The sequence below is a fragment of the Phoenix dactylifera genome, chromosome 10 (genome assembly GCF_051530095.1).
Source record: "Phoenix dactylifera cultivar Ajwa chromosome 10, Ajwa_hap1_PhDact_Kaust_v1.1, whole genome shotgun sequence".
NCBI classification, from domain to species: Eukaryota; Viridiplantae; Streptophyta; class Magnoliopsida; order Arecales; family Arecaceae; genus Phoenix; species Phoenix dactylifera.
Window position 1 is genome coordinate 30,552,054 of NC_143199.1, and position 27,853 is coordinate 30,579,906.

Sequence of the window (27,853 nt, forward strand, 5' to 3'; positions counted from 1 at the left end):
CCAAAAAAAAAAAAAAAGAAAAAAAAAGAAAGAGGAGCAGCCGTGTAAAGTCGGCAACCTCTAACGGAAATTTAACTTTGGAGGCGGTCGGGCCCACTAGGGAACCGGTCGGTCCGGATATGGCGGGGTTGAACCGGGTTATACTCGATCCGGTTTATCTGCATCCCTCCTCCCAAATCCAGACCGGTGCGGCTGGCCGAAAAGAGGCGAGAAGAAAATATCGGACGGAGACGACAGGAGGGAAGAACGGGAAAGAAGTACTGGTTTTGAGGTCGATATGATTTCTCGAAATTTTTAGAATTAAAATATAATTCTTGATTCGATGTTATCTTTTCTTTTGATTCCTGGGGGATATCTTTCGCTTTTTTGATTTAGATTTCTCCAATTACGATGCGATCCGAAACTAGGCTTTTCGTTCTTTTTTTGGTTAAAAAGTTATATTGTATTGCTAGAAACGGTTTGATTGATCCATATTTTTGCATTTTTTTTTTTACTGAACAGTGATTAGCTTAGGATTTCTGAATTTTATTTTTATAGATTTTAAGCATTGGGTCTTGGAGATTCTTTGATCCTGTTTAGATGTACTCAAATTGGTCTCTTGGATGTGGACATTCTAGGTTATTTGTTTTGTGCTGCATGCTGTGTTAAAGCTGTTCGATGATGGATGCGAAGGATCCTCCCGAGGAACCAACAACAGCTTCCAAAGATGAACCTGTTCAGTTTGATCCAAGCCGAAGTAAATATTCCATCCCTGCATTTATTCTTGTTATGTCAAGTGTATAAAGGTCTGTCAGTTCTGCTTATGTTTTATTCTTAGTTCGTTCTTTTGCTTCAACCAGTCATGCTTTGAATATATGATGATTTCAGAAATTAGATATCTCTGACGAACGAACTTCTTTTTCATATATGTGCTGCATGAACTGATCATTTGAGAACTTTGCTGACTTGTAGCCAAATTTGATTTCTTGAATATTGTGTGAATCTTAACTAAGGTTGATGACCAAGTAGAGGGCAGAGATTGTAGAGTGTTGGGACAACTGACTCGCATGGGCATTCTAGATAGGTGTAGATTTGATTGTATGATCAACTGGAGAAGAATTAGCTATACCTGCTTATAAGCAATTGGGTTCATAATGTCAGTTATTTACAGATGAATAGGGGATACATCAATTTGGCTCCAAACATTCAAAAGAAAAAGGATAAATAGAACACATTTTTATGCTAACACTATTGATGTTAGCTTGAATACTTTGTTTTAAGTCGAGTCTTGTTTACCTTTTTACCAGCATAAGCTAATTTATCAACCCTGGTTTTTCAAATGAGGACTTGTTTTGATGGTTGTGATATATCCAAAGTAAAGGCTTCAGGATTGATAAGGTTGTGATCTTGGCCATTAGGCTTTTATTAGTCTAATTGGATTTCTGTGTTCAAAGCTTCTGAGAGACGTAAGTAGTGTATTTTGGAATAGCTTCATCTGTGCTCTGATTTTCCAGGAAGATTGTTGAATTTTGAAATGTTGATGGGTACCTTACCGATAGTTTGCTGCCATGCATTTATGAATCTATATGCTGATATGAGGAAAAAGGAGCTTGTATGATTTGGCTTAGTCATTATGAATTGAAAAAGACTTTATTCTTTTTAAGTATAAATAGTCATAGTTGATGCCTTCTGCTGTGAAAAAATGTTCCAACCAATCCTCCAAGACAGTCTTACTATCTTGCAATATCCAGTCAAAGTTCTCCCTTGATCATAACTTTTTTTGAAGACTCTCTAGCTTAAGCTTGCTTTTTTATTTTGAAGTGATTGGCATCATCAAAAGGAAGGCTTTGATAAAAGAACTTGCTTCTTCTTACCATAATGAGTGTCTTGCCTATTGCCAGGAGCTTCTGCAACTTCAAAGAAAGTGGGAAGAGGTTGGTATCAATTTTACGTTTAGCTTTTAAAACTTAAATTGTAACTGTGCTACCTATCTTGCTTAATATTAACATTCTCAAATATGTAATAATAACGTTAATTGTTCCTTTAGAGGTGCTGCATTCATCATATGCTATGAATTACCTTTTATCATCTTATATGGAATCTGCTAAAGTGTTATAGTGTATATTTGAACTTGTATGGAACTAGTATATAGGTTGTGTATGTCTCATCTATGCATTGCTATAGTGGATCAGGTTCCTCTGTATACTAGTTTCTGTTTGCAAAATGATTGGTGGTAATTGTAGAACAATACAATAAGCAAGAATATTAACTTGTTAAAATACAATGCCCTTATATATCAAATAAACCGCCTTAGTGCTTATAAATGTTTGATATTTTACCTAGAAAAAAGTTAGTTAGGTTTCAGGTTCAAAACTGACCTTTAGTAGCATATATCATGATTTTTCTGCATGGCTTTGGTTTTTGTTGTGCCTTAGTGAGCATCGGTTAGCTCACTGACAAATTTTATCTTTTTTCTTTTCCTTGCTTGTTGGTCAGTGGTCCCCTAGAGCTTCTTAGCGAGTATTGTTGAGGTACAAGGGGCACTAATGCCCTCTTCTTTTTGTATTGGTGATGGAAACTTTTGGTGGTTTACATGTTAGGGGCTTGCAGAAAGCTCTGGTTGCAAAGAATTTTGGTCAGCAGTGTCCAGTGTGCAGATGATAACTTCTTTTAATAACAGATAACCTTTGGGTTTTTTTTGTGCTTCCTGTGGGTGTTTGGTTTGAGGGTTAATATCTGGAAGAGAATTTCATCTGGATTCATGTAAATCAGCTGCGATGGCAGAAGCTGAATTGTTTTTAATTGCGAGGCAAATAGGTTGCTCATTAGTCAGATATATAGCTGTCCCCTGACCAAGAGTGCTTGATCAGGTCCCATTTGCGAAGAGGTTTATCAAAAGCCAGTAAGTTGGACTAGCAGCCTGATCTTTGTAACCTTGGTAGTGGTATCTTCATTTTTGTAAGAGACCCACTCCGTGTGATGGTCAAGCTAATCTAGTTTCATAATTATTTCTGACAAAGGTATGCTAGTGTTTCTAATAACAATGAAGCAAGATCCGCCTTACCGACCGTACCGACGTACCAGTGGGCACCGGTACCAGTACGGTACCGGTATCGTACTGAACTGAACTGGGTCGTATATACAAGGCATGAGATTTTCTGGTTATATAAGAATGGTGTGATTAAAGGGTTGATGCGTATATCCAAGATCTTGTTGGATAAAAACTGGCTAGCAAAGATATGGCACACAGGGGCGGCCCGATACATTTGGGGGCCTAAGGCGAATCCAATGAATGAGGCCTTTTTTTTTAATAATAAATTGTTTTAATAAATATAAAATATTTAAAAAAATAATATGAAAATAGATAGCTATCAAGTACACTATTTCAACAAAGATACATGAATCTAACAAAAGTAGACAAAAAGTTTTTTCAGTTTAATATAATTTTTGAATGGAAACACAGAAATGTAATTGCCGGGCCATAAAACTGATTAAATAATTGAGATAATCCTGGGCAATACTGTTTACCATGTCAAGCAAGAGCAGGATAAGAAAAGGTCATCCCGTGGCACTTCATGGTCAAGGTAAAGAAAAGAATTTGTCCAGAAAGAAGCCTCTCTATAAGAAAAAGTAGGGGCATTATGGGAAATTCACTCCATCTAATTAATAAAAGTCCCGTCCCACCATCTCCCCTTCAAGTGAGTACCCAAGCAGCAACTGCAACATCACAGCACAGCAGCCATTCAACCCCCTCCCTCCTTTTCTCTCTCTACCACCCAAGAGGGGAGAAGAAACCCAGAGGAGAAAATTAAAAGAATCTCCACCCTCCAAGAACTCAAGAAGTCCATCTCCAATCCCTCTATCTTTCTTCCCGATGGCCCAGCTGGATCAGGAGTAATGTGAGGGAAGGAAAACCAAGACTAAAACCAAAAAAGAGAAGGGATGAAAGATAAGAGTGGCTTCAGGCGTGTATCAAGCCAACCAAATCCCTCCTCCTCCTCTCTCTCTCTCCACCCAAAACAAAACTACTGTCCCCAACTTCCCAAATTGCCTCTCTGCAGGCCAGGAAACTCTCCACCTCCCTTCCATCAAGGGGGAAGACTCGTAGCCTTCCATCAAGGGGGAAGCTCCTGTTCCTGTTTTCACATGGGGCCTTTGCTTCCTTTTGGTCACGCCTCCCGGAGGCCCTCCATTGGCCTGAGGCCTTAGGCGACCGCCTCGGTCGCCTAACGCTCGGGCCGGCACTGATGGCACATAGTAAATTTTCTTTGTTGACTTTGAGTCTTTAAAGGCTGACTGGAATGTTGCTGGGAATTCATAAGCTTGACCTTTGGCTCCTGGGGCTTGAGTGACCACTTGCCATCTCTCCTGATTGATTGGTTGTGTTGTTGGAACAAAGTGTACGAAGTAACATGGAACCTCACTGTTATTCTAGAAAAGATGATGAGATAATGCCTCATGCATTATTTTGTCGTGAATTAGGATTCATTTCTTCTTTTGAGTTCTTCTAATGACTGGCAGGCAGTGTTTTCCTCTTCCCTGTTTTGCTAAGTGACCTCTTTTATCTAAAGCAGCACATTTTCCTTCTTTTTTTAATGAAAAAATGATCTCTTTTCCTATCGCCATAAATTTCCATATACTCTTGTCATCCGTTCTGAGTATTAAAATCATGTTTTTATTTATATAAAAAAGATTCCTGTTTGCTTTTTGAGATGTTGGATATATAATGCAGATTTCTAGTTGTCTGTACTTCACCTCTGGAAGGCCAGTAACTGATTTACATTTGACACATAATTTCCAGTCTATTGCTGGTATTTATCTATATTTAGCACAAGAAGTTCCTGTATATGGCTTTTAGAATATTAAAGTATTTTAGATCTACTGTCAAATTACCTACCATTGACACTGCATTTTGAATTCCTTGTCCTCTCTTAGCACTTCTAATCAGTCCTCTTTTTTTCTTTCTTCCTTCGCCAGCAACAGTATATTGAAAGAAAAACTTCCGAGGATGCTAGAAAGCAGGTGGTGATGAAGCCCTCTAAACGTCCGAAGAAGGGTGTCTCTAGGAATCTCTGACTTAAAAGTTTTCTATCTGTACTATATTTTCTTCACAGTGTGATTGTGTAGTCTCTTACTTTGTAGATAGATTTCTGGCTCGTTATATTACATAAATGCTGATTGTAAGGACTCATGTTTTGCATTAGCATGCACATAACTTATCTGTTATCATAAAATTCTGGGCCTCACGTAATAGACTTTATGCTAACCAGACTGGTTCCCATGCATAGTTCTCCTTGTCCTGGCAAGATCATTGCAAACATTTTATGCAAATCCCTGACTACAGTAATCTGCGAAATCCTGTGTGACATTTAAAAGAACGCAAGAAATTGCCCCTGCGAATATCTTAGGAATCTAAATGCATTTCTGGAAGGTCACATTGTCGAGCAAGTTGGCGTGCTCTCTCCTCCTTCATGAAGATGTTAAACTGTGCATGTTAGTCCAAAACATGACATTGTTAAGCAAATCAATCGACTCTCTCGATGCAGTTTTTCCACCTTGGTCGATGCCATACATTGTAAAGCAAATCAATCTACTACCTTGATGCGCTTTTTCACCTTGGTGGATGCCCTTGCAAAGATCAGAGCAGCCCCGTGCAAGTGCGTGGATGGTATAATGTCTTTGTTTTTTTTTCTTTTTCTCTTTTTTTTTTTTGGCTTAAGGAAAGAAAAGAGGGGATGAGGAGAACTTCACCCGCGTAGCAACCTCCACTGGGCTCCTCTCTGTTGAAGAATGTTCGATACAGGTAGATAAATTTTATCATACCCTCTCCGATTCGTGAGAAACCTACGTGTGAGTACGTTATACCAATACCATCTAAGCATTCGGCAGGCCAGATAGCGACTCCACTAGGGCAAACCAGGCGGAGGGCATCTAGTTTTCACATTTAATCGATGCCCGTGCATTTCGAACCTGGGCTACTCTGGTGGAATCAAAGCCTCATTCCCAACGTGCTACCACCTCGGTGTCAAATCTAAGCTATCCGCCATCCATTCTGTTTAAAGATAGCGTAGTCGTTGGTAAGTAACAATTCTTAAACTAAGTATACTTGCACCGTGTGTACTTTGTCTCATCTTTTTTTATGAATTTTATTCACTGTGCGTTTGCAATAGTGTTTGATCTCGCAACGTGTGTGCTACGTCAATCACCTCATCTTTTTTCTGTGGATTTTATTTATCAAGCGTTTCCTATGGTGTTTGACCTTTAAAAAATATACGAGATGAGTAATACGGTGCACAATTATATTGGTGTATGCGGTGTAAAGTATAATTTGCCCTCAAGTTGAGACACCGTAGGCGGATTTGAATGGCAGCGGGTCAGGTCGAGTCAGCATCCGACCTGGTTAGTGCTGACCGGCGGCATCTTGCTCGGGTCGGGTCCGCCAACTCGGTGTTCCGGTTAGACCGGGTTAATTTCGCTCCACTTGTCCGCATCTCAACTCCCCAACCAGCATCAACGTCACCGACGGGAAGAAGGTAGAAATGGATAGACAACAAACCACGATGGAACGGGAGAGCACGAGACAAGGGTTAGTGTTCTGAGATCCCTTTTTTAGTCTAATTTCTTGCGAATTTTTAGCATTGCGAATCGATTCTTGAGCCGATCTTCCGTTTTCTCTCGATTCCTGGTATGTGCCGTTCTTTTGCTCTTTGATTCACATCTCCATTGTTCCCACTTTCGACGCCAAGATCCGAAATTAGGGTTATCGTTTACGTGGGAGAAGAGAAGCGTGTTTTTCCACGAAGGGGTTTTATCGATTCGTATTGTTGTATTTTTTTATTGAATTATTATTAATTTGGGACGGAGCGTTTCTTTGAATTTTTCTTCCTTCGTTCGAATCTTGGAGACTCTTCGATTCTATTTATTTTACTGAAAATAATCACTTTGACGGGACTTGTTCTAGCTTCAGATGGGCAGGTTCTTGTGATTAGGTAATCTACAAGTTTAAATTTTTAAACTAGAGAGTATTTTTCTAAATGGCTATGGAATCGATGGCATTCATTAATAGAAACCTAACAGGGTCTCAAGGTATATATATTATATTTCAATCTTGTTTCCCTTTGGTATTTTATTTCTTCCGCATTTTGTGTATCCATTGCAGTGGCTTACCGTGCATTATATTGAGGTGGAACTATCAGAGTATGAATGTAAGGACAAAGAAGAACAAAGCGTATGAGATTAGCACCACAATGATAGGAGAGACAAGCTGAATGTGCAGCAAAACACGTATAGGTTTAGAATTTTGTACATCTAAAACTGAGTATAGTAGTTGCAGCAATTGACTGCAAAATGGTGGAAAATGAATAGAGTTGGTAGTGGCTTGTGTGATGCAGATTTGAGAAAATTCTGGTAATGATAGGGTCTTAGATTTGTGTTAAAGCATCAGGAAAACGGGGATGCATGAAAAACAGATGGAATTTCTGAGAAATGGTTATAGAAATTTAACATCCATGGACAAAGGGGTTATATAAATTTTTGGTTAAGTTATATCATGTTTCTACCTTGTATATATTTGTAGATGAATCTTTCTGTTAATCTAGAAGCAATTACAAGGTATCGACCTGCGGTAGAAGATTAAACTGTTAGGTCAGTACAAAAGCACTCTTTTGTGCTTTTCTATGTGGTGTTGATCTGTATTTTAAGCTATCGAGATTTACTTTTTCTCTCTTTTTTGTTCTTAATCTTGGCAATTCAATGTGGTTGTTGGAAATTTTTTGAGTTCGTACAGCGACCACTAAAATGTTAACTTTAACCCTAAATTTTTACTTAATAAAAAAAGTGTTAGTTTTTCACTATCAAGAGCTTGACTTGGAGGAACCTCTATGCCTGGTGATTTGACTAAGATGGCATTGATGTTTTGTTAATAATCTGGACGAAGTTTAACATGGATCAAAACTTTTGAATTTCATACCATGAAATGTTCGATAATTTTATACATTATTTTTTGGCATAACATTATTGTTTCTTTGATTGATAGGATACTTTTAGTGAATCAAATATTTTATGCATTGAGTACCATTTGCAGGTTTAAAAATTTAATCTGATCAGGCATCCACGAATCTGTGGAACCTTGCCCACTCTAAGCCTGAACTTTGCTGCTGTAATTGGTCGATGACTACAGCTTCTATGGAAAGTGTATCTGAGAAATGTGTGCAAATCGAGGTGTCAGTTGCACCACTAATATGTGGTCTTCCAGATGACATTGCTCTTCTTTGCTTAGCAAGGGTTCCCCGACGGTATCACCATGTCCTTAGATGTGTCTCAAAGAGATGGAGAGATTTGTTATGCAGTGAAGAGTGGCTTTCCTGCCGCCGAAAAAATAATCTGGAGGAAACTTGGATTTATGTTGTTGCCAGAGACAAGTCAAATGGAAACTGCTGTTTTGTATTGGATCTGGATCCTGCAAGGCGATGTTGGAAAATCCTCCAAGTCATCCGATCTCCATGTTTAGCTAAGCATGGTTTTTGCGTTGAAGCTTTGGGAAAGAAATTATATGTGTTGGGTGGCTGTACCTGGCAAATAGATGCCATGGATGAAGTGCATTGTTACGATGCTTCCAAAAATAAGTGGGAGATAGCAGCTTCAATGCCGACGGCTAGGTACTATTTTTACTACTTTTTCAAAAAAAAATATTTGTTTGTTTCTGTTACTTCTTTCGATCAGTTTGCTTAAAAATTGTCCACTATAATGTTTGCCTTTCCTTTTAGATCCAGGAGGCCTGTTGTTTCAATGCATGTTAATTTCAGAACCTAAATCTTCCCCTAATGTCCTGCATTCTGATTTCATTCTCATTTTGGACATTATCCATGGGATTCCACTATGGTGTGCCTGCTTACATCCATGGAAGCTGTCATTTAGCTGAGGAATTGTCACTTCTATGTCTTTCAGGTGCTATTTTGTGTCAGCATCTTTGAACAACAAACTTTATGTTACCAGTGGACATGGGTCGAACTCAGATTCTCCAAATTCATGGAATATCTACGACTCTAGTTCAAGCTGCTGGAGCTCACTCAAGAATCCAATGCTGACTCCTGACATTGTGAAGTTCATTGCCTTAGATGGAAAGTTGTATACAATCCACAGGACCTGGAATGGTCTGCTATTTGCTGGTGTGTATGATCCATCATGCAGTAGGTGGCAGGGTATGAAAAATGAAATTGCCCTATGCTCATGCGGGCCCACAGTAGTTGTAGATGGCACCCTCTACATGTTGGATGAGACTAAAGGGACAAAGCTTATGATGTGGCAGAAGGAGAGCGAGGATTGGGTGGCCCTTGGTAGGTTGTCACATGAGCTCACAAGGCCACCCTGTAAGCTTCTTGGCATTGGAAGGAGTATTTGTGTGATCGGGCAAGGATTGAGTACGGTGGTCATCGATGTGGATAAGGCAGCAAAGGTTGGAGGGATGTTGGTATGCTCTTCTTTTGCTCCTAATTTTGATTGTGCAAATCACTCCGTCATTAGCTGCAAGACCATCACCATCTGAAATGTTTGATTCTGGATACATTTACTGCAGTCTATTTCATTTGTCATAGTATCTGTGAACATATCTTCCACAAGGATTTGAATGGACCGAATGACGAATCTATGCATCAATCCTCTGTAAGAAATTGCATGGATATTGGATCTAATCAGATGCATCATTTCAGACATATAAAAGTAAATTTGCTTGACAGCATCACTTGCATTTCCCGTCCCACCTATCTCCTTTCTGTGTATTAAAATTTCGAGTTTATGTGCATTGATAGTTCTTATTTCTGATATCAAAATTGCACAACACCACCCACGGCTCATCAAATGTTTATACCTTCCCTGGTCTGCAAAGCCAACCTGGTCTATGTCAATGCAGGGAGAAGGAAACTCCAATGTCTTGGTAACACATTGGGAACGCAAATGGGGAATAAATATGCCATAAATTATTTTAATCTTTCTTCGGTTACTATTTTTGAAAAAAAAATTGGATAAATATTTGTAGTCTAGGAAAAGATAAAAAGTAGATATAAATAATAGCTTTATACCAGGTAGAATTTACTGATAGTCAAGGTTCTGAAAATCTAACATCAAGCCCGTGCCAATACCAAACCAAGGATTGAACCGATGAAAGGAACTGTTGGGTCCACATGGTACACATAGGTAGTGCCCAAAAACCCTTTGATAGCCTCCAAATTAATGTTTGATTGCCTAAAATGCTATATGTTTGCATGGAAGAAAAGATGTGGCTATCGAGTTGACCATCATTCCTATGGTTTCATGTACGTGTTGAACATAGAAACATGCATATTTATCATATAAATAATATAATATATACTCCAAATTTTATATAATATACAGGAATTCATATAGGAGCATACCAACAACTACAACTAACAGGTCCATTAGGCACTGAAGAAGACTAAAAATAAAACCATTCAATAGAGAAAACAATAAATAAAGATATATCTGTAATCGCATTCAATAATAAAATCATATTTTTTAAAACTTCATAAAGTCCCCTATCTTATCGCCAACACAAGTGCCTGCCAAGCTTGTAGACATTCTGGTTGATCACTAGCTCCATGCTTTATATTTGTTGCAGATAAACCTGGTATTGCTCCAATGTCAATATTACTCATAATAATGACCATAGTAGTCCCTCATGTAGAGATTTTACCAGATCGGATGTGATCATCATAAGAGCAGTACTTTGGTTCTTGTTAAGGTATGAGGAAAATAAATAAATGTGAAGCTGTGCCACTATACCAAGTATCTTGGCTATATCCTCCATGTCTCCTAAATTATGCTTGAAAGTCCCCATACCAATCAATGGGATATATGTTCTGAGCGTATGCGCTGCCTCTCCGAGTATTATGAGCACTTGATATGGATCAAAGAGATGAAAGGGAAGAGGATGTCGATTGGGAGCGCCGATCATCTCCCCTTGACCACCGGATTGAGCGAATTTCCTCCATAATCACCTACTTCAAAGAGATACCCCTTTTTAATACTACTTTAGTTTCTCTTTAATCTTTCTTTAGTTTCTTTTAACATTTAAGCCCAAATAATAATGTATAGTTTCAGTGTGGACCATGTCATGGGAGAATTATGTTATTGAAGTCTAACTCTCCAAACTTCTATAGCTATTTTCATTTTTAATTTAGCCCTTTTTAGTTCAGTTTATATTCCCAATAGATGAAACAAGATAAACACATCCATTATGAATTGGAATGTATTAGATAATTTTATATATATATATATATATATATATATATATATATATATATATATATATATATATATATATATTCATTGTTCCACCTGCTAAAACATGGCCCAAGACCTTAGCAAGATGCTTTGACTCACGGAGGGTTCGGCAATCGGATGCAAGAGGAAGGAGACCAATTTAGAGTGGGAACCCCAAGATCATGTCATGTTTGATTAGAATGGTAGAGTGAAACCACCAACCAGCTTTTAGATTTCTACTAGCATGACAATACTTGTCGAATATATACGTAGCTTGATACTGAGGATTAGAAGTTTCAAGAGGGTACTTAACCTCCAATTAGAGGAGGGGGGTCCGAACTCATTTGAACAGGTAAATGCTAATCGTAGGCTGAAGCTTAATCAAAGTACTCGATGCCCCCGTCGAAAGGAACCATATATTGATTTTTGTTAGTTCTCTCTTCAAGCTTTCAAGTAATCATATATTGATTTTAGTTTGCTTACATTTTTTAAGCATACGATGTCCAATGAGTATGATTGGAATTGGTAGAATGCCATATGAAACAACATTATCTTCTGACACTGGTATTAAACCAGTAGAATGGTCAGAATGGAAAACTGGCTCAAAGCCACTCAACCAACTTGCTTTCATGGCTATCAGGAGTGCTGTGGAATAAAAGGAGGACCCTGTGGAAAACTGTCAAGCAATCAGCAACCCGCTCAACCAAATTCCAGTAACCACTCTCCACAAGTCCACAGGATGCTCCATTAAACTCGATGCGTTAATTGGACAAATCATAACTACAGGAGTGGCCACACATTTCCATGGCTTCATCACGTCTCTAAGCTATCATTGAAACCTAATTGCTGTGTCCAGGGAACGAAAAAAAGAAAGGGAAAGATAAAAAAAACAAAAAAAAAAAAAGCACACGCTGCCGCCGTACTTCAGCTGTTTCGAGTCCTCAATGTTCTGATAAAAAACAATAAACATGAGACAAGGACCAGCTTGTCCCTGAATGCTAGGCTTTAATCAGGCATCTTACAGGGAATTTCTAATGAACCACAGCACAGCTATGTCATGCTAACTAAATATCCTGAGTACATAAAACCTAAAATAAACATCAGGTCCTATTCCATGTTGATAATGCTCGAACAACATTCAGCAGATAAGAGAGAAATTTGTCCAAGCCTGGAAGCACTTCGCATCACCAGTCCAAGACTGGAACAAGCACATGATGCTCTTCACTGAAATAGATCATTTTACTATAAATAATGAATATTTAATCTGTGGATTGAAGCTTTAGGTGGTAATTTTCTTGATGTTTTCCAACTTCTTCTGCTGCCTGCATTAATACCAACCAAAAACAAGCAGCAATGACCTATCATGGCATACCTCTTTCAGCCCTGGAAATATCATATGGTGAGAAAATCCCGCATTCGCAAAGATTAGTTCCTATGCGCAGCATATGATGAAAAGGGTCTGAGCCTCGAGTGGTCGTAGGGCCAGCTCCAGCCAAAAAAAGAGCCACATCCGATGAAAAGACTATAGAAAGCGATAAAGTGGGCATTGTGGATGATGAAGGAACCGACCGAAAAATCCGTATGACAGAATGACTTCTAGGTTCTCTCCACAAACTCCAACATCTTCCACTGAGTTGTTGATCATTCTCACCATTAGCTAACTGCTATTACCATTTGCAAAGCATTCTGGGATGTGGTTATCACTCTTTATCACAAAAAAGGCAGCGCCGACCGCTAAGCAATGGTTCACCTCTAGCAAAAGGTCGGCGAGGTGGCTTCCCTATCAAAGGATGTCTGCCTGGAAGACTAATTACCAACTAATTAAGATACTATCACAGTCAAGGACGTCGATAGAATGTGCCTACAAAATGCTTTTTTCAACCACAGCAAGTTCTGATAAAATGAAGGTTCATTACTAGGCATTGATTCATCATTCTTGCATGCAGAAATGGCAATGAAGATTGATGACCTTCATAAATAGCTCTTGAGCATGAATGTTACATCTGTTTAAATAAAATTATATGGAAGAAGAGGTCAGCAGTATGAGAACGGCGATGCAGTTCAAACCTCCATTGAATGAGCCTTGTCATTTGAAATTGGTCTGGCTCCTTCCCACAGCTCCCTTAGTTCATTTCTTAACCATGACAGGAAAATAACAGGCCCCAAAGTTGATGGAACCTGCAGTGATACAAACAACAAGAATGCAGCTGTTTGTTTACTAGAGTTTGGCACATACGATGCACATGAGAGATACTACACATGGCTGTGATCTTCCAATCTGATGAAAAATTTTAATAATTTACGCAATTTTATAAATATACTCCTAACAAAGCCCTTCAATGAATGCTTTTTTAGTATTACTTATAATCCCAGAGTACAAATCTTGCCATGGTTTGATTCAATGATTCAAAAGGGGTTTTTTGATATGCAGAATAATAACAAGAATAAAAGGGAAAAAAAATGATTTATGGCGTGACTTCAAATAGATTGATGAAGAATAATGTAAGAGAGGGGAGTAAGAATGATGTTTCATAAAAGGCAAATGTTTGCTATTCCTATACAGATAATACTTGTGACAACAAAACTAACATTAACACAGATGAAAACAACTGATACCTCAGGTGAATAGAACTCACCAGATAAAGAAGAGCAGGTTGAGGAGACTGACTCAAGATCCCAGCAGCCAAGGCAGTGATCAGCCCAACTGCATAACCAGAAAGTGCATACCATATGTATTTATGCCGTTTTGAGGAAGATGTGCCTGATGAAATATCCATTTCTCTATGCTTCTGATGGTCAAAACAGAGGACCAAAGCAAGAAGCATTCCAGGAATGGCCTGCAGAATCAACATCCCCTTTGTTATCGTAATTCAATTGGCAACTTAATGAAACAGGCAGAGCTATTGCAGCTGTAGATAAATAGACATGTCATAGAACCAGCATCGAGATTAGGAAAGATCAAATAAACAAGCTTAAAATAAATTCAAAGTGTTCTACATTATTATTTGTAGACAGCACACAATGATTTGAGTTCAACATTAATAGAATAAAACTATTACTCAATGAAAGATATGGTGACAAAATATAGAAGTAAAAACAACAATGAAACATCACGCCAATAATGTCTTCACATACAGTTAAAAGAGGCATTGCTTTATAGACTACATCCAGCCAAAAAAGTTAAGACATAAGTACAACAATTTCAGCCTCCCATTATGGTGGGCAACACTGAGTGCAGATTTTATCCATACGAATTAGCTAGTTTTAGTTCATAAAAGATGAGAGAATTGCGAACAAGCTGCTATTAGTTGCATTGACCAGATAATCCTGAGAAGTTGCTACATCTGTAAAGGAAAAGTTTGCTTAGGCGAAATGAGTCGACTTCCGCATTATTTTGATCTCTGTAAATATAGACACAATATTTACAGATAATAATAACTTCCCATATTGGCAAAAGAAGTAACTTTTCTTTCCACTTGTGCATTTGCTCATTTCTCCTGTTTCTTGTTATTGCATTCCACATGATGCATTAACAGGCAGAAGCAAGGGAATATGTCCACCTTTTGATTTATAAAAAGAGGGTGGGGGGCACCACCAGAGTTGGAGAGAAAAGGGTGTTACAGTTGGGCTATAACTCGGACAAACCTGCAAGATCTAAATCAGAAATGATAAGATTGAGAACATTCAAGGATCGGAAGAGCTAAAAGTAGATTGGTTTTATCCAAAACATATCTGAACTAGGACAGCTACAGTATGCACACAAAATTCCAGGTCTGGATCCAAAAAGGCATATGCAATTTTTCTCGGGTCTGAATATTTTATTATATCTAAGGTAAATAAGAGAATAAGAAAACCCCATGAACTTCTCATGAGCAACTAAGCCCTTAGCCCTTTCTCCTGAAGTCTTGGTCCCTTCTCCACTCTACCCTAGCCATACAATCCCCTCTCAAACCTCCATTCCCACCACATGCCATATCGCACCCTGATCATGGCCCCGAGTAGCTACCAGCCAAGCCAAAGCTACAACAATGCCCCACTAAATAAGTATGGGAGAGGATACTAATGCACCAGAAGGACAATGTCTTCATGGCAAGTGATGCCACCTAAGACATCATCATGGGTGTCTACCAATGCCGTCACCATCCATACACATGGGCCTTGATGACCACATACCATAGTATTAACTCAAGGGTCTTCATTTCCACCTCCTTGAAAGCCAAACATGACCATAACTAGAAAGAGAGAAAGGAATAGGTTAGATATCCTTATTGAAGCAAGCACTCCAATAAGATATCCTTCCTACTTCAGTTCCATCTCTCTGTTGGCCTCATCCAAGTACTCGAATTGGCAGGGGTCAAAAATTTTTATTGTTGCGTGGTCTATGCCATCATGATTACAATGTTGCATGTGGGACTCAAACAATTTTGCTGCCTATGTAAGTTCTATGGCATAAGGAAAGAGATTGCATGAATAGTCATCACACTGTTAGTTGTCTTTTGCAACAGATGGAGATCACATATTTATCAAACTTGTAGAAATTTACAATAATATTATCACAAGACCTAACCTTGCTACAGTTTTAGAGGAGTCTCAATGGAGGCCAAGAATTGTCAGGTCTCATTGATGAAGACTGTAAGCCCATCAGACTTGGATTGAGTACGTTTGAAATTTGGGTGCATGAAAAACATATACAAATGCATGAAGACTGCAAAACAACAATATATAGCAGTCAAATCAGACTGGAATACTATTGCAGTCAACATGTTGTGTAGTGCAAAGGACAGAAACATACAAGCCACAAATGTTTTTGTGGTGCACACTGAGATAATACTGCAGGTGGACTTAGCTCAAATTGTGGATACATCAACTAACAAATTCCACTTTCAAGTTGACCAAGAAACGAATCCCATAATATCATAAGAACAATGGTAAATGCAGGTTAAGAGAATTTCATACCATGTCTCCAAGGCCCAGCATTATGTACTCGCCAGCAGTGCTCCCAGGAATCAGCCCACCCATCAAATTTCTCGGAAAGACAAGCTTAACAGGCAGCTCTAGCTTCTTTGCTATCAATTGCAACCCCGGAAGGCTCAAGCTATTGGCCACCGTGTGGATTGGGTTAGAAGCCTTCTGTGTTGCAACCGAGACCATAACATTCGCTCCAAAAAGCCTCTCCGAGAAGAAGACCCAGAAAATATCATACACAAATAAGCAGACAAGAAGCAATGCGCAGATCTTAATGTTTGGCAGCCGTACATGGCTAACAAATGTCATACATATGGCAATGCCCAATAAATTGTTCAGAACCCAATGCCCGGAAACGAGCCAAGCCACCACAGTTCCTATACATAACAGCAATAGAATTCCTTGGCTGCGTGTACAAGACTTGGAGCAGCATCTGGAGACATATGGGTCCATTAAATTGAACTGGGAAATGATGTAGGCAGCATAAGGGGAGAGACAAAAGAAGAGCGCAGAGGCTGAGGCAATGGCTGTAAAGGCAGTGACAAGGTGGGACACCGACGAGAAAAGATAGAACATTAACAGAAGGCTGCAAGAGCTCGCTACAGGGATCATGAGTGCTTGGGACCGGTCTAATGTGATGGATGCCTCTGAGAAGTCTAGATTCCTCTCCATCTCCTTGCCATGATCCAGAGCTCGGGAAGCCGATGCAAAGGTCACAAAAATTGCTGTCAGCATGAGAGCGAGGGATGCAGGATCCAGCAAGTATGTAAGCCTCCATAGCGACTCCATAGTAGCACAAGCACACCAAAACACCCTTTTTTTTAGCTCTCCCCTTCAGCACTCTAGTTATGTCGATATAATTTCCTCGTAGCGTTGTCTATTAGTTTGCGTTCCACTGGAGATGAAACCCTAGCTGACAATATTTCTGTTACTGAAAGCTCCAAAATTTATCTGCAGCCACAGTAGGGCAGAAATTTAAGACATAATTGAGCATAAAAACTTCGAGATCTCAACAAAGGAGCTTGCTTTTAGGGTTCATGATTAATAAAACTTAAAATATTGAATAAACTAATTGAATTCAAGAGAAAAACAATAAATTGAGAACCATGGAAGTCAATTTTCTACTGAAAGTAACAGGGAAGAAGAGGGATTTTTTAACAGATATCTACCTGTAGCCCTGCGAATCGAGAAAACGATCACTTCCAACAACATTAAGAGAAGAATATTTTTTGACTGGAACAGCTAGCAATCGAGGGAGGGAAAGGATTTTTTGGATTAGGTTTCGCGAAGGAGAGGGGAGGGAAGGGGGGCTTACGAGGCCCGGCGGAGGGGTTTTGATAAGGCGGTATGTGGACCTACGAGCAATGGCTTTTCCGGATTTCTTCCCCGGTAAAGGGTCTCAGAGGGCCGCGAGCGAAGTCCGACGGCGACCATCCGCTGATTGGAAATTGACCTCGGTTTATGGCCCAATGTGCTGACTTCTCCGACATTATCGCTCCCGCTCATTTTTTCACGCCCATGATGGACGGCGCGATCGTATATCTCGGGAATTTTTGGGACCCATCTGTAAATTTATTGGATTGCTGCGATTGTGCAAGAACGTTGACTCTTTTTTTAATAAAAACTGAAAAAGGATACTTCTCACCCATGACAGGTGCGATCGAACCGACGAGCAGCAAGGGGCTGGGGTTCGACAAAACCAACCCAAAAAAAAAAAAAAAAAGAAAGAGAGAGAGAGAGTATACTACCTGAGTTCAACTCAAACATCAGCTGAGCCATATTTGAGCTCAAATTTGAACTAAAATTCGAGCCTCACTTAGAAATAAAAAATAATATTATTAAAAATGTATATATATTTTATCAGGTATATGAGTCTTTGAGCCGAGTATTTTGCTACTTAAGCAGTTGAGCTTAATTTAAAAGGCTACTTTAGCTACTCGAGGTCGACAGTAACTTGATAGCAGTTGAGTCGAGTTAAGTTTGGACTAGAGTTAGAGCTTGAGCAGCTTATGAGATACGCTACTCATTTGCACCTCTACTCCTGACCCATACCCATCCCAACCCTTCATTGATCAGAGTCCAGCACTCGGCTAGAATAGGTTACTGCTAGAGGAATCGGAGATCCTACTCATTACTCCTTTTAATCAAACAATTAGTTTCTAAATACATAATTAGTTTTTAATTAGAAATGGTAATTTACTCCACCTCATTGTGTATCCGATCTGACTTGATTCTAGCGGGGCAGATTTTATTTGACCCATAGCACATTCGTGATTAGTATGGGTGATGGTAAAACTCGCCTCAAACTTGATTAAGATATATATAAATCTTCATAAATTTTCTCCACGAGACAAGAAAATTATATTTTGTATACATTTTTTTTTTGTGTGTGTGTATCTTTACTTGATTTGTTTAACCTATCCCGTCTAACTATACCAGCTCCGTCCTATTATAGGCAAGTATGAAACAGGTGTGGATAATGATCGACCCACCCCACACTCAACCTATTGCTGTCTCTAGTTTTAACTGCTATTTCCAAAGATGATAATACAAAAAAAAATATGGAGATCCTAACATTATGTTCAAAATTTATAGCATACTATATATAAAATAATAGTTTTAAATTTAAAGAATATCCTATTTTGATTATATTTGTTATTTTTCCTACATAATGAACCCTTATTTAGACCATATGATTATTTTCCTAGAAAAATCAAACTTTTGGCTTTTAAAAATAAATAATTAGGTCATAGTCGCTATCTTTGAGGACAATGATAGAATAAAAAACATGAGAGAGAACCTACTAGTTTATTTATAATTTATATATAATATAGTTTAAAATTTTATATCCATCGATTGCACGAATCCAATTACTAGTTCTCTAAATTAAATTTTACATATTAATAATTATTTTTAAACATGATATCATTTTTATTTAAATAATATGTTGGTAATTTATAAATATAGAATTTGTGATGAAGGATAGTTCTATAAAAATATTTTTACTAGGCACAAAAATGGAAATTAAAAATTTTATTTTTTAAGAATAAAAAAAATTATTTTTATGTATTTTTTGAGATTAGAATTTTATTAGGACTCTAGTATTTTATTCCTATACAGGCTCTTATTAGAATTTTGGGCTATATATATAAATCTATTGCTATATTTGGAGAGACAATTTATATTATTTTGATTTGAAATTTGAGAATATTAAGTTATTATTATTTTTTTCTCTCCCTCACTTCTTCTGTTCTGCGTCAAATTGAAATTTTACTTTCATCTTTTCCAAGCACGTATTGTGCATGCTTGGTTGCTAGTCAAATAAAATGTACAAGTTATAATGATCTCAATTGGTAGTTGGAGCTGGCATGTAAAAATAGGTGCAATTCTTAGGTCACCTCATGGTTAATGTAGAACTCAAGATTTGTCTTAAATGGTGGCAATTCCACTTTAATTCCAAGAGAGTTATGAGACCGAAAGGGGGGTCTAAGGGGTAACGGTTGCGTCCATCTTTTGCTCCGAGATATCCGAACAATGGTGATGGATAGAGGGCCTTTTAGGTCAAGCATGTTTTTTGTGAAGCCAATGAAGCTGCGGATTGGGTGGCTGCTTATATAGTCAGTCACTTGGATAATATTATGTGGACTAAAGATGGAAAGTTGCCTCTGACACTTTAAGATATTTTATTTTTTAATTTTATTGGGTGTATCCATACTTGTCCCTATGATCGACTTATTTTTAAAAAAAAAAAAAAAAAAAAAAGAAAAAAAAGAGGAAGAAGGAAGGAGAAGAAAGAAGAGACATGAGACCGTGGTTTGAATGTAGCCGCTCATCTCATCCCATCATGGGTCAAGTCTTATCCTTCATATGTTGCCGTCCCAATCTCGACAACCTCCTATTCTCGGCAGATCGAGCTCAATTTATGAATTGCCGCGGCCGGCGCCGAAGGACACAAAATAACAAACAATACGATTCGGAGATCCGGCCGTAGATATCTGTCGTCAGAAGCTCCCGTTGAGATAGATCTGCCCGATCACATCCGACGGTCCATTTCACCCCTCCAGATACTCCGTCGGTCGCACTCCGATTCCCCAAATCCCTTAAACCCTCAACTTACCCTGCTCTCCGCCACGCCGCCGTCGTCGCTGGAGGTCTGCCGCCCCCGCCACCATGCAATCGCTCGCTATCTCCTCACCCTTCCTCAACCTCTCCCCTTGTCCCATCGAAACCCCGAGCCCCCGCCGCCTTCTACACCTCCGGCCTCCCATCTTTCCCCTCCGCGCCTCCTCCTCGGCCGAGCATGGCCAGGTCGTCGAGAGCCCTCCACCTCCGCCGCCTACGGTCCCTCCCGCCCCCTACAAGCTCAACAAGTACAGCTCCCGAATCACGGAGCCCAAGTCCCAGGGCGGATCGCAGGCCGTCCTATACGGCGTCGGCCTCTCCGACGACGACATGAAGAAGCCCCAGGTGGGGATCTCGTCAGTGTGGTACGAGGGTAACACGTGCAACATGCACCTCCTCCGGCTCGCCGAGGCTGTCCGGGAGGGCGTCCGCGAGGCCGGCATGGTGGGGTTCCGCTTCAATACCATTGGGGTTAGTGATGCTATCTCCATGGGCACGCGAGGCATGTGCTATAGCCTGCAGTCGAGGGATCTCATCGCCGATAGTATTGAGACCGTCATGGGCGGCCAGTGGTACGATGCCAACATTTCTATCCCTGGGTGTGACAAAAATGTGAGCTTTCCCTCTTTCTCTGTCTCGCTAGCTCTCCTTCATCTGCTTCTATTGTTTTCTTGTTTTTCCGTGATGACCTATGCTTGTGTACTTGACATTAATGTGTTTGTTCTTCTTGGGCGTTTTATTTTGTAATGCGGATGCAAGGACTTCTCCTTTTTTTTTTCTTTTGCTTGATTAGTGGTCATCGAAGAATTGAAAATCGTGTGTATGTGCTGCTTTTTGAATGTAATTTCAATTTTTGATTAGTTTTATCTCTTATGCGGATGGAAGGATAATCCCCCTGGATCAGTGATCATGAAAGAACCGAAAATCATGAGCGAGGATGCGTTGGAGCTATTTAAATTCATCCCTCCACCCCTCCTTTCTTGGCAGTTTCAAGAGTCTGTAATGTGATGGAAAGATATTTCTGTTTTCCTTGGATTATGACCGGAAAAGAATTGATGCAGAGATGTCTGGATTCATTTTATTTTCTAGGTATTTTAGTTTGCTCTGTGGTTTTGAAAGATGTCTTTTGTACCTTTTATTGATTTGATAATAACGAGTGATTTGAATCTTGAAGGAATTCAGTGCTGTTCAAGTTCATCTCTTTTCATTTTTTAATGCTTTAGCTTGAATCACTGATGCAACTAACTGCGAGTTTTTAATTATCTACTTATTCTTTCTGTCACCCTGTTTCTTTACAGATGCCAGGTACAATTATGGCAATGGGACGGCTTAATCGACCAAGTATAATGGTCTATGGTGGAACCATTAAGGTAATATAGCTTCATTTTGGTTAAGTTCCTAATGATTTTTTTTTGCTCGTTTTCAATGTTGTGTTTACCCCTTTACCAACAGGCACTTCTTCTCAGTTTTTTGACTGCATCCAGTCATCCTAACAAGCATTCTTGAAGGCAAAACTCATGCTTTTCTTATCTAATCTATGAACTATCCTCTTGATTTTCTTTTATTCTATGTTACTTTAAGTGGATCAAAGTAGAGTTGCTTTCTAATGGAAGCCAACCCTAGCTTATATATATATGCTTGTAGTTGTCAACTATCTTTATTCTATATCATCATCATATTAGCAAATCATTTTTCTTCCAGTTCTATAGCCAATCTAGTTCCACAACTTTCCATCTTGAAGATGTAGAGGTATTTTGCCTTTTAAATTACTTGACCTTGATTTTTGTTTGAAGAGATCCTACAAATTACTTGACCTTGATTTTTGTTTGAAGAGATCCTACAGAAGCCCATAATTCGTTCTACTCTTTGGAAAACATTTACCTTTGATCTTTTCAATATCATTTAACTTGCATTTGTGGAAATACCAATTGTTCGAAATAGTGGCTTGAACATGCATCATGCCCGGTGGACTGTGTCATTCATAGCTGAGTATTCAATAGCATAATTAGGAATTCATTTCACAAGCACAATAAATTGCTGTTTGGTGCGAGGAAATGGTTTAAACTGGAGAAGAGGGCCCCAGATACACAAAAATCAACATATTTTATGAAGAAAACTGATTCTTTCCCCTTTTCAATTAGTCATGGTAAGTGAAATATCTCTCATAAATGACAAAACTAAAGTATTTTACAACCCAGTGCCTGGGATTTACTCTGCATTTTATAATGAAATATCATACGTTATTGCTAATATAATTCGATTAGGTGTTTAGATTCCTTTTAAGTTCTGGTGCATGGAAATCTTAGTCTATCTGCTGCTCTTTCAGTTCTTCCTTCATGTATAATTGGCTTTTTTTTTGAAATGTACTAATTGTGTTCCATTTTGTGCAGCCTGGTCACTTCCAGGGCCATTCTTATGATATAATATCTGCATTTCAGGTACATATTCAATTTGTTATTTCAGAAAATTGTTATTGGAGGGTTTAGCTTCTTATATTGTTTTAAATCTTTCTTCAACATATTTTAACTCTTTGCTTAAGTCACTTCTTGTCTTTCATAGAAAGATTAATTCAGTTGAAAACATGTACTCCTGCTTTAGGGGACTTAATGATAATAACTTGTTCTGTATTTTTATATATGAATCTTTAAACTGAAGCATGTCTGATAACCTTTCATCATTCTGTTGGTATGCTTTCAAGTGTTACGGAGAATTTGTAAGCGGGTCAATCAGTGATGATCAAAGAATGAATGTGGTGCGCAATTCTTGTCCTGGAGCAGGGGCTTGTGGTGGCATGTATACTGCAAACACCATGGCATCTGCTATTGAAACAATGGGCATGTCACTTCCTTACAGGTACAAATCATAGGCTCAACATCAAAGCATGCTTTAAATGCATAGGAGGTAGAATTTAATATTTTATCATCATAACATTCTGAATTTGCATAGTTTGGGACTTCTGCTAAGTGCTTTTAGGGTTTTTTTTCTTCATTTTCATCTTCCGGAATTTGTTTTTATTTGTTTCATGCATTTGAGACAGCTCTTCAACCCCAGCTGAAGACCCACTAAAGTTAGATGAGTGCCGCTTAGCTGGGAAGTATCTCTTGGAATTGTTAAAAATGGATTTGAAGCCTCGAGACATTATCACTGAGAAATCATTACGAAATGCCATGGTCATTGTTATGGCACTAGGTGGGTCTACTAATGCTGTGCTGCATTTGATTGCTATATCTAGGTGGGTGCACTGGTTACTTTCCATGTGGAATAGAGCTGGTCGTCATTTTTTTAAATAATTAATGATTTTTTCTCCTTTCAGGTCTGTAGGTTTGCGACTGACTCTTGATGATTTTCAGAAGGTTAGTGACAAGGTCCCTTTCCTTGCGGATCTCAAGCCTAGTGGTAAATATGTCATGGAAGACTTGCACAAGGTATGCATTATGTGTCCTTGTTCAAACTTTGTTATGAATAGTTATTAATTATGATGCCTTGTTATTTTCCGTTATTTAGAAGCGTGCCATTTCCGTGAACCATTTGACAATCATGGTTACAGATTGGAGGAACGCCTGCAGTGATTCGCTATCTTTTGGAGAATGAGCTTTTGGATGGAGACTGTATAACTGGTATGTGAGGTAACCTATCTAGTTGATTAAGTTTTTCTTGCTTTGCTGCTAACATATATATTTTCATTACAGTCACAGGGAAAACTCTTGCAGAAAATGCCAAACATTTTCCTGCTTTAACTGAAGGACAGGTAAGATGGTAGATTTTTATTAATTAAGTTTTTATATTCTGCCCATTAACAAAAATGCCTTTTCATGCCTTTTCAGCAAATAATACGCCCACTTGAGAACCCCATCAAATCAACAGGACACATTCAGATACTTTATGGGAATCTTGCTCCAGAGGGTTCTGTAGCAAAAATAACAGGCAAAGAAGGGTTATTTTTCTCTGGTATTGCATTTAGTACTGATTGTTTTTCCCGTTATCTTTTAAAGTTTATAATTTTTCAACTTAGCAATAGTTATACAATGCCACAGTATTATTCATGGAGATTGCTCGCCAGGTCCTGCACTTGTTTTTGATGGTGAGGAGTCTATGATTGCGGCAATTTCAGAAAATCCTATGAGCTTTAAGGTAATGTATTCTCATACAACCTTTATTATTCACTCATGTTTCTTTTCTTCAATAATTTCTTCCTATTTTTTCATTTTTCACTCCTGTCATTTGAAAGAAGTTGGCATTAGAGAGGGAAGAGCATTCAGCTTGCTATGACGATTGTTGCGTTACTCATTTATTTGATAATCATGAAATTTGAACTCTCCCATTGCTTTTCAGTTAATAAATAATACTGTAGCTTCTGGAGATAAGTCCCTTTTCATTGGTATATTTTTGTCTTTCATTGTGTGTCCTTTGCTTAGTTGAATGACACATGTTGCTTCCTTTGCCATTAGAATGTTATCTCTATTACACAGACAAGAACACAATTTTTTCTTGTTACATGTATATTTATAGATGATTTTTGACACAGTAACTATACATTATTGGTAATATACTAATATTTTATTTTTGCACATGGTAATTTCTTTTTGATATTCTGGGAAGCTCTTTCTTTTTTTTTTCTGTTCCTTTTTTTCTTTCCCCTAATTTGCAAAGCTGTATACTAACATTGCTCATTGTATCGGCACTCAAAAAAAAAAAAAAACATTGCTCATTGTATTGTGACTTATAAACATTGTTAAAAAAGCTGACAGGAGGGATCAATGCACAATGACCTTACATACTATGTTTGCAGCGCAAGGTCATCGTTATCAGAGGAGAGGGACCGAAGGGTGGACCAGGCATGCCTGAAATGCTAACACCAACAAGCGCAATAATGGGTGCTGGTCTTGGAAAGGTATCTTCTTGTTGACTTAGATGACAATTTGTGGTTGAGTTGTTAGTGTTGGGATGAGCCTTATGCCTGCCAAGCAGCCATTAAAAAACAGGCATAAGGAATAGTTATGCTGGTCAAAATTTGCTTACGCCAGGCATAACTATTGTAGGGAAAAGTTGTCATAAGTGTTTCCTAGGATAAGGCCATCATTTATGCCTAAACCCCCTGCCCTTTTTTCTCTTTGGGCAAAAAAAACTCGACCAAAAGTTATTCCCAAAATCGTACCTACACAAGAATGGGAATAACTTGGGGCACAACTATTCCAATAGGCATAACTTTTCGTATCCCGATTTTTCTTATCCCGAACCAAATGCAACCGAAGAATCTGGAAAGAAGAATGACAAGCTGGAGCTACCAGACTGTCATAACTGAAAAATCTTCATGATTTGCTTAAGATACCCCAGGCCACATGCTAAAGCTAGTTCTGAATGGTAAGTTCATGGGTGATATTTTCTTGCATGTATGCTAGTTTATTAACATATCGATAATTTCTCAATAGTAATGTGAAATTAGTTGCTCTTTAGTATACAATGCGTTGTAGTTGGGTTTACAGATTCTCTATCTGATATGGCCATTACTAGCAGATGTACCTTTCTTTAAAGCTGGGATTGATTGTCTGCTAATTACTGCTCATATATTTTTCACCACCAAAAAAAAGCAAACAAAGTCATGTATTTTTATGATATTATTTTTTTTATTTTTCCTTTTAATTTTGTTTAATAAATACTCGAGGAACCGATTGCAAGTAGTTCTCTAAATCACATAACTAAAACTCCTTGTTTTGTTTAGATGCTTTGGTTTAGCTAGAAACTTTTGATTCCATTTTCCCCTGTTTTTGTTAATATAATTTGTTAAATTCTGTAGGAATGTGCCTTGCTTACGGATGGTAGGTTTTCTGGAGGGTCACATGGATATGTTGTTGGCCATATATGCCCTGAAGCACAGGTACTTAAAAGCTTCCTTGATTTGTCTTCCACCCATCTCATATTTCTATTTTTCTTTCCTTTGAGTCAATGCTTGCTGAAAATGATACAAAATAGTAGAACGTATGTGATGGGGTATTGGGTGTACCAATATAGGAAGAGCTTTTAAAGACAAATGATATCGTTATTTAGACTTGTCAATTTGTTTCAACTTCAAAAAATTGTGAAATTTTATATTGGTAGGAAAAGCACTAGCAGAAATGAGAAGCAAATTACAGCTAGGGAGCTATATTATGTAGAATCAGCACAGAATGAGGGAAAGTTACCAGTTGAAAGAGGCCCTACATAGGAAAGGAGCAGTTCCAGAGCTCCTATAATGAACAATGGAACTTAATAATGGAAGATAGCTCTTTACATTTTCATGCTGGCATCTCCTCAGCAATGGGAGGATTTGACCTACAGGGCATCTATGTTAGAAAAGTTTCTGATCATCACAGTGGCATCGCAAAGTTAGGAGAGGTGACCCAAAGATTGCTGGAAAGCAAGCCATTATTTGACATTATCTGCAAGATGTCAATTTTTTTCATCATTATTTTTCATCTTTTAGCTTATGATCTTGGCCCATTGATTTTGTAATAAATCCACAAGCCATACAGAAGGGACATTAGTCCGACAAGAATATATAACATCATCTGGTACAGAAAGAAGAGCTTAATAATCATGGAATTTGAGTCGTGCACTCTCTAATGATAATCACCGTGCTTCTCAAGGAGTTCTTTTATTTCTTTCTTTTTGTTAGAACAAGGATCTGTGAAGGCGCTGGTGTCAAAGTTCGAAGTTTAAACTTCCCGAAACAGGATGACTGATTGATTTCCTCTAGACATAAATTGTTTGACTAGCAATGGTTGGTGTTTTGGAGCAGAGTGAGTCCTTTGTTGCAGGGGAAAAAAATCATTATCCATATCAAGGATTAGTTTCACTTCGTAGGATTACCTACCTTTTTTTCCCATCATGAAGTCTCTTTTACAGCACAATATCTGTTATATATGTTCTAATATTAAAACTACCATTCCAGGAAGGTGGCCCAATCGGCCTAATTCAAAATGGAGATATAATCACCATTGATGTTGTAAAGAGAAGAATGGATGTTGAATTGACCGAGGAACAGTTGGCTGAGAGGAGGAAAAAATGGAGTCCACCAGCTTACAAATCCACGCGAGGAGTGCTGTACAAGGTATGCTTAATTGAATTTCTGGTACTGAGTAATAAACATTTTTTCTCTTTTCTCTTCCCTGTCTTTTCCTTCATTTCTGAAGAAGAATCTTTCCTATTCCTTTCAGTACATCAAGAATGTGCAACCTGCTTCAAGAGGATGTGTTACAGACGAATAAGAAATACCGAGACCGCCAATTTGTGATTTACCATCGGTTCTCGTGCTGCGATTCTTTAAGATGTAGGTCCTGTCTGACTTCTCTGTTAATCCTCGAGCAAACTAAATGCTGGGACCAAATTTTTCTGCGTAGGTGGACTTTGGTAGCTTAGTCTTTTTGCTTTTGACTGTAAAAGAACTTTCAGGATTTTAAGTTATGTGCATTGTATGTCAATTCAGAACAAAAAGAACATTGAACAGTCTTTTAGAATTTTTAAAACCGTGCCA

General features: G+C 38.4%; 4 protein-coding genes across 6 annotated transcripts; 3 read left to right on the plus strand and 1 right to left on the minus strand.

Moving 5' to 3' along the window:
- Positions 1 to 131: 131 nt before the first annotated feature.
- Positions 132 to 5,264, plus strand: LOC103698568 (uncharacterized). Its single transcript, XM_088705953.1, has 4 exons — positions 132 to 271; positions 618 to 736; positions 1,801 to 1,913; positions 4,957 to 5,264. The coding sequence occupies exons 2-4, from the start codon at positions 658 to 660 to the stop codon at positions 5,053 to 5,055; spliced, it is 291 nt and encodes a 96-aa protein (XP_088562079.1). The 5' UTR covers positions 132 to 271; positions 618 to 657; the 3' UTR covers positions 5,056 to 5,264.
- A 1,134-nt stretch (positions 5,265 to 6,398) lies between these two features.
- On the plus strand, positions 6,399 to 9,724 carry SKIP4 (SKP1 interacting partner 4). 2 transcript variants are annotated; one of them, XM_039115373.3, is made up of 3 exons: positions 6,399 to 6,664; positions 8,063 to 8,636; positions 8,926 to 9,724. In XM_039115373.3, the coding sequence occupies exons 2-3, from the start codon at positions 8,149 to 8,151 to the stop codon at positions 9,521 to 9,523; spliced, it is 1,086 nt and encodes a 361-aa protein (XP_038971301.2). In that variant the 5' UTR covers positions 6,399 to 6,664; positions 8,063 to 8,148; the 3' UTR covers positions 9,524 to 9,724. The 2 variants fall into 2 exon arrangements, with proteins under 2 accessions (XP_038971301.2, XP_038971300.2); XM_039115372.3 differs by having other exon boundaries at positions 6,400 to 6,565.
- Positions 9,725 to 13,150: 3,426 nt separating this feature from the next.
- LOC103698580 (signal peptide peptidase-like 1) lies at positions 13,151 to 17,735 on the minus strand. 2 transcript variants are annotated; one of them, XM_008780616.5, is made up of 4 exons: positions 17,391 to 17,735; positions 16,213 to 17,172; positions 13,893 to 14,093; positions 13,151 to 13,434 (listed from the first exon to the last, which is right to left on the minus strand). In XM_008780616.5, exons 2-4 carry the CDS (start codon positions 17,008 to 17,010, stop codon positions 13,318 to 13,320), a joined length of 1,116 nt encoding a protein of 371 aa, XP_008778838.2. In that variant the 5' UTR covers positions 17,011 to 17,172; positions 17,391 to 17,735; the 3' UTR covers positions 13,151 to 13,317. The 2 variants fall into 2 exon arrangements, with proteins under 2 accessions (XP_008778838.2, XP_089782044.1); XM_089925918.1 differs by lacking the exon at positions 13,151 to 13,434 and adding an exon at positions 15,824 to 15,961 and having other exon boundaries at positions 13,956 to 14,093; positions 17,391 to 17,692.
- A 2,351-nt stretch (positions 17,736 to 20,086) lies between these two features.
- LOC103698595 (dehydratase family) lies at positions 20,087 to 27,845 on the plus strand. The gene is made up of 14 exons (XM_008780630.6): positions 20,087 to 20,955; positions 21,642 to 21,713; positions 22,734 to 22,781; positions 23,042 to 23,196; positions 23,381 to 23,575; positions 23,657 to 23,768; positions 23,891 to 23,960; positions 24,033 to 24,091; positions 24,168 to 24,291; positions 24,404 to 24,474; positions 25,133 to 25,234; positions 26,138 to 26,218; positions 27,272 to 27,430; positions 27,537 to 27,845. Exons 1-14 carry the CDS (start codon positions 20,392 to 20,394, stop codon positions 27,585 to 27,587), a joined length of 1,863 nt encoding a protein of 620 aa, XP_008778852.4. The 5' UTR covers positions 20,087 to 20,391; the 3' UTR covers positions 27,588 to 27,845.
- The last annotated feature ends 8 nt before the right edge of the window (positions 27,846 to 27,853 follow it).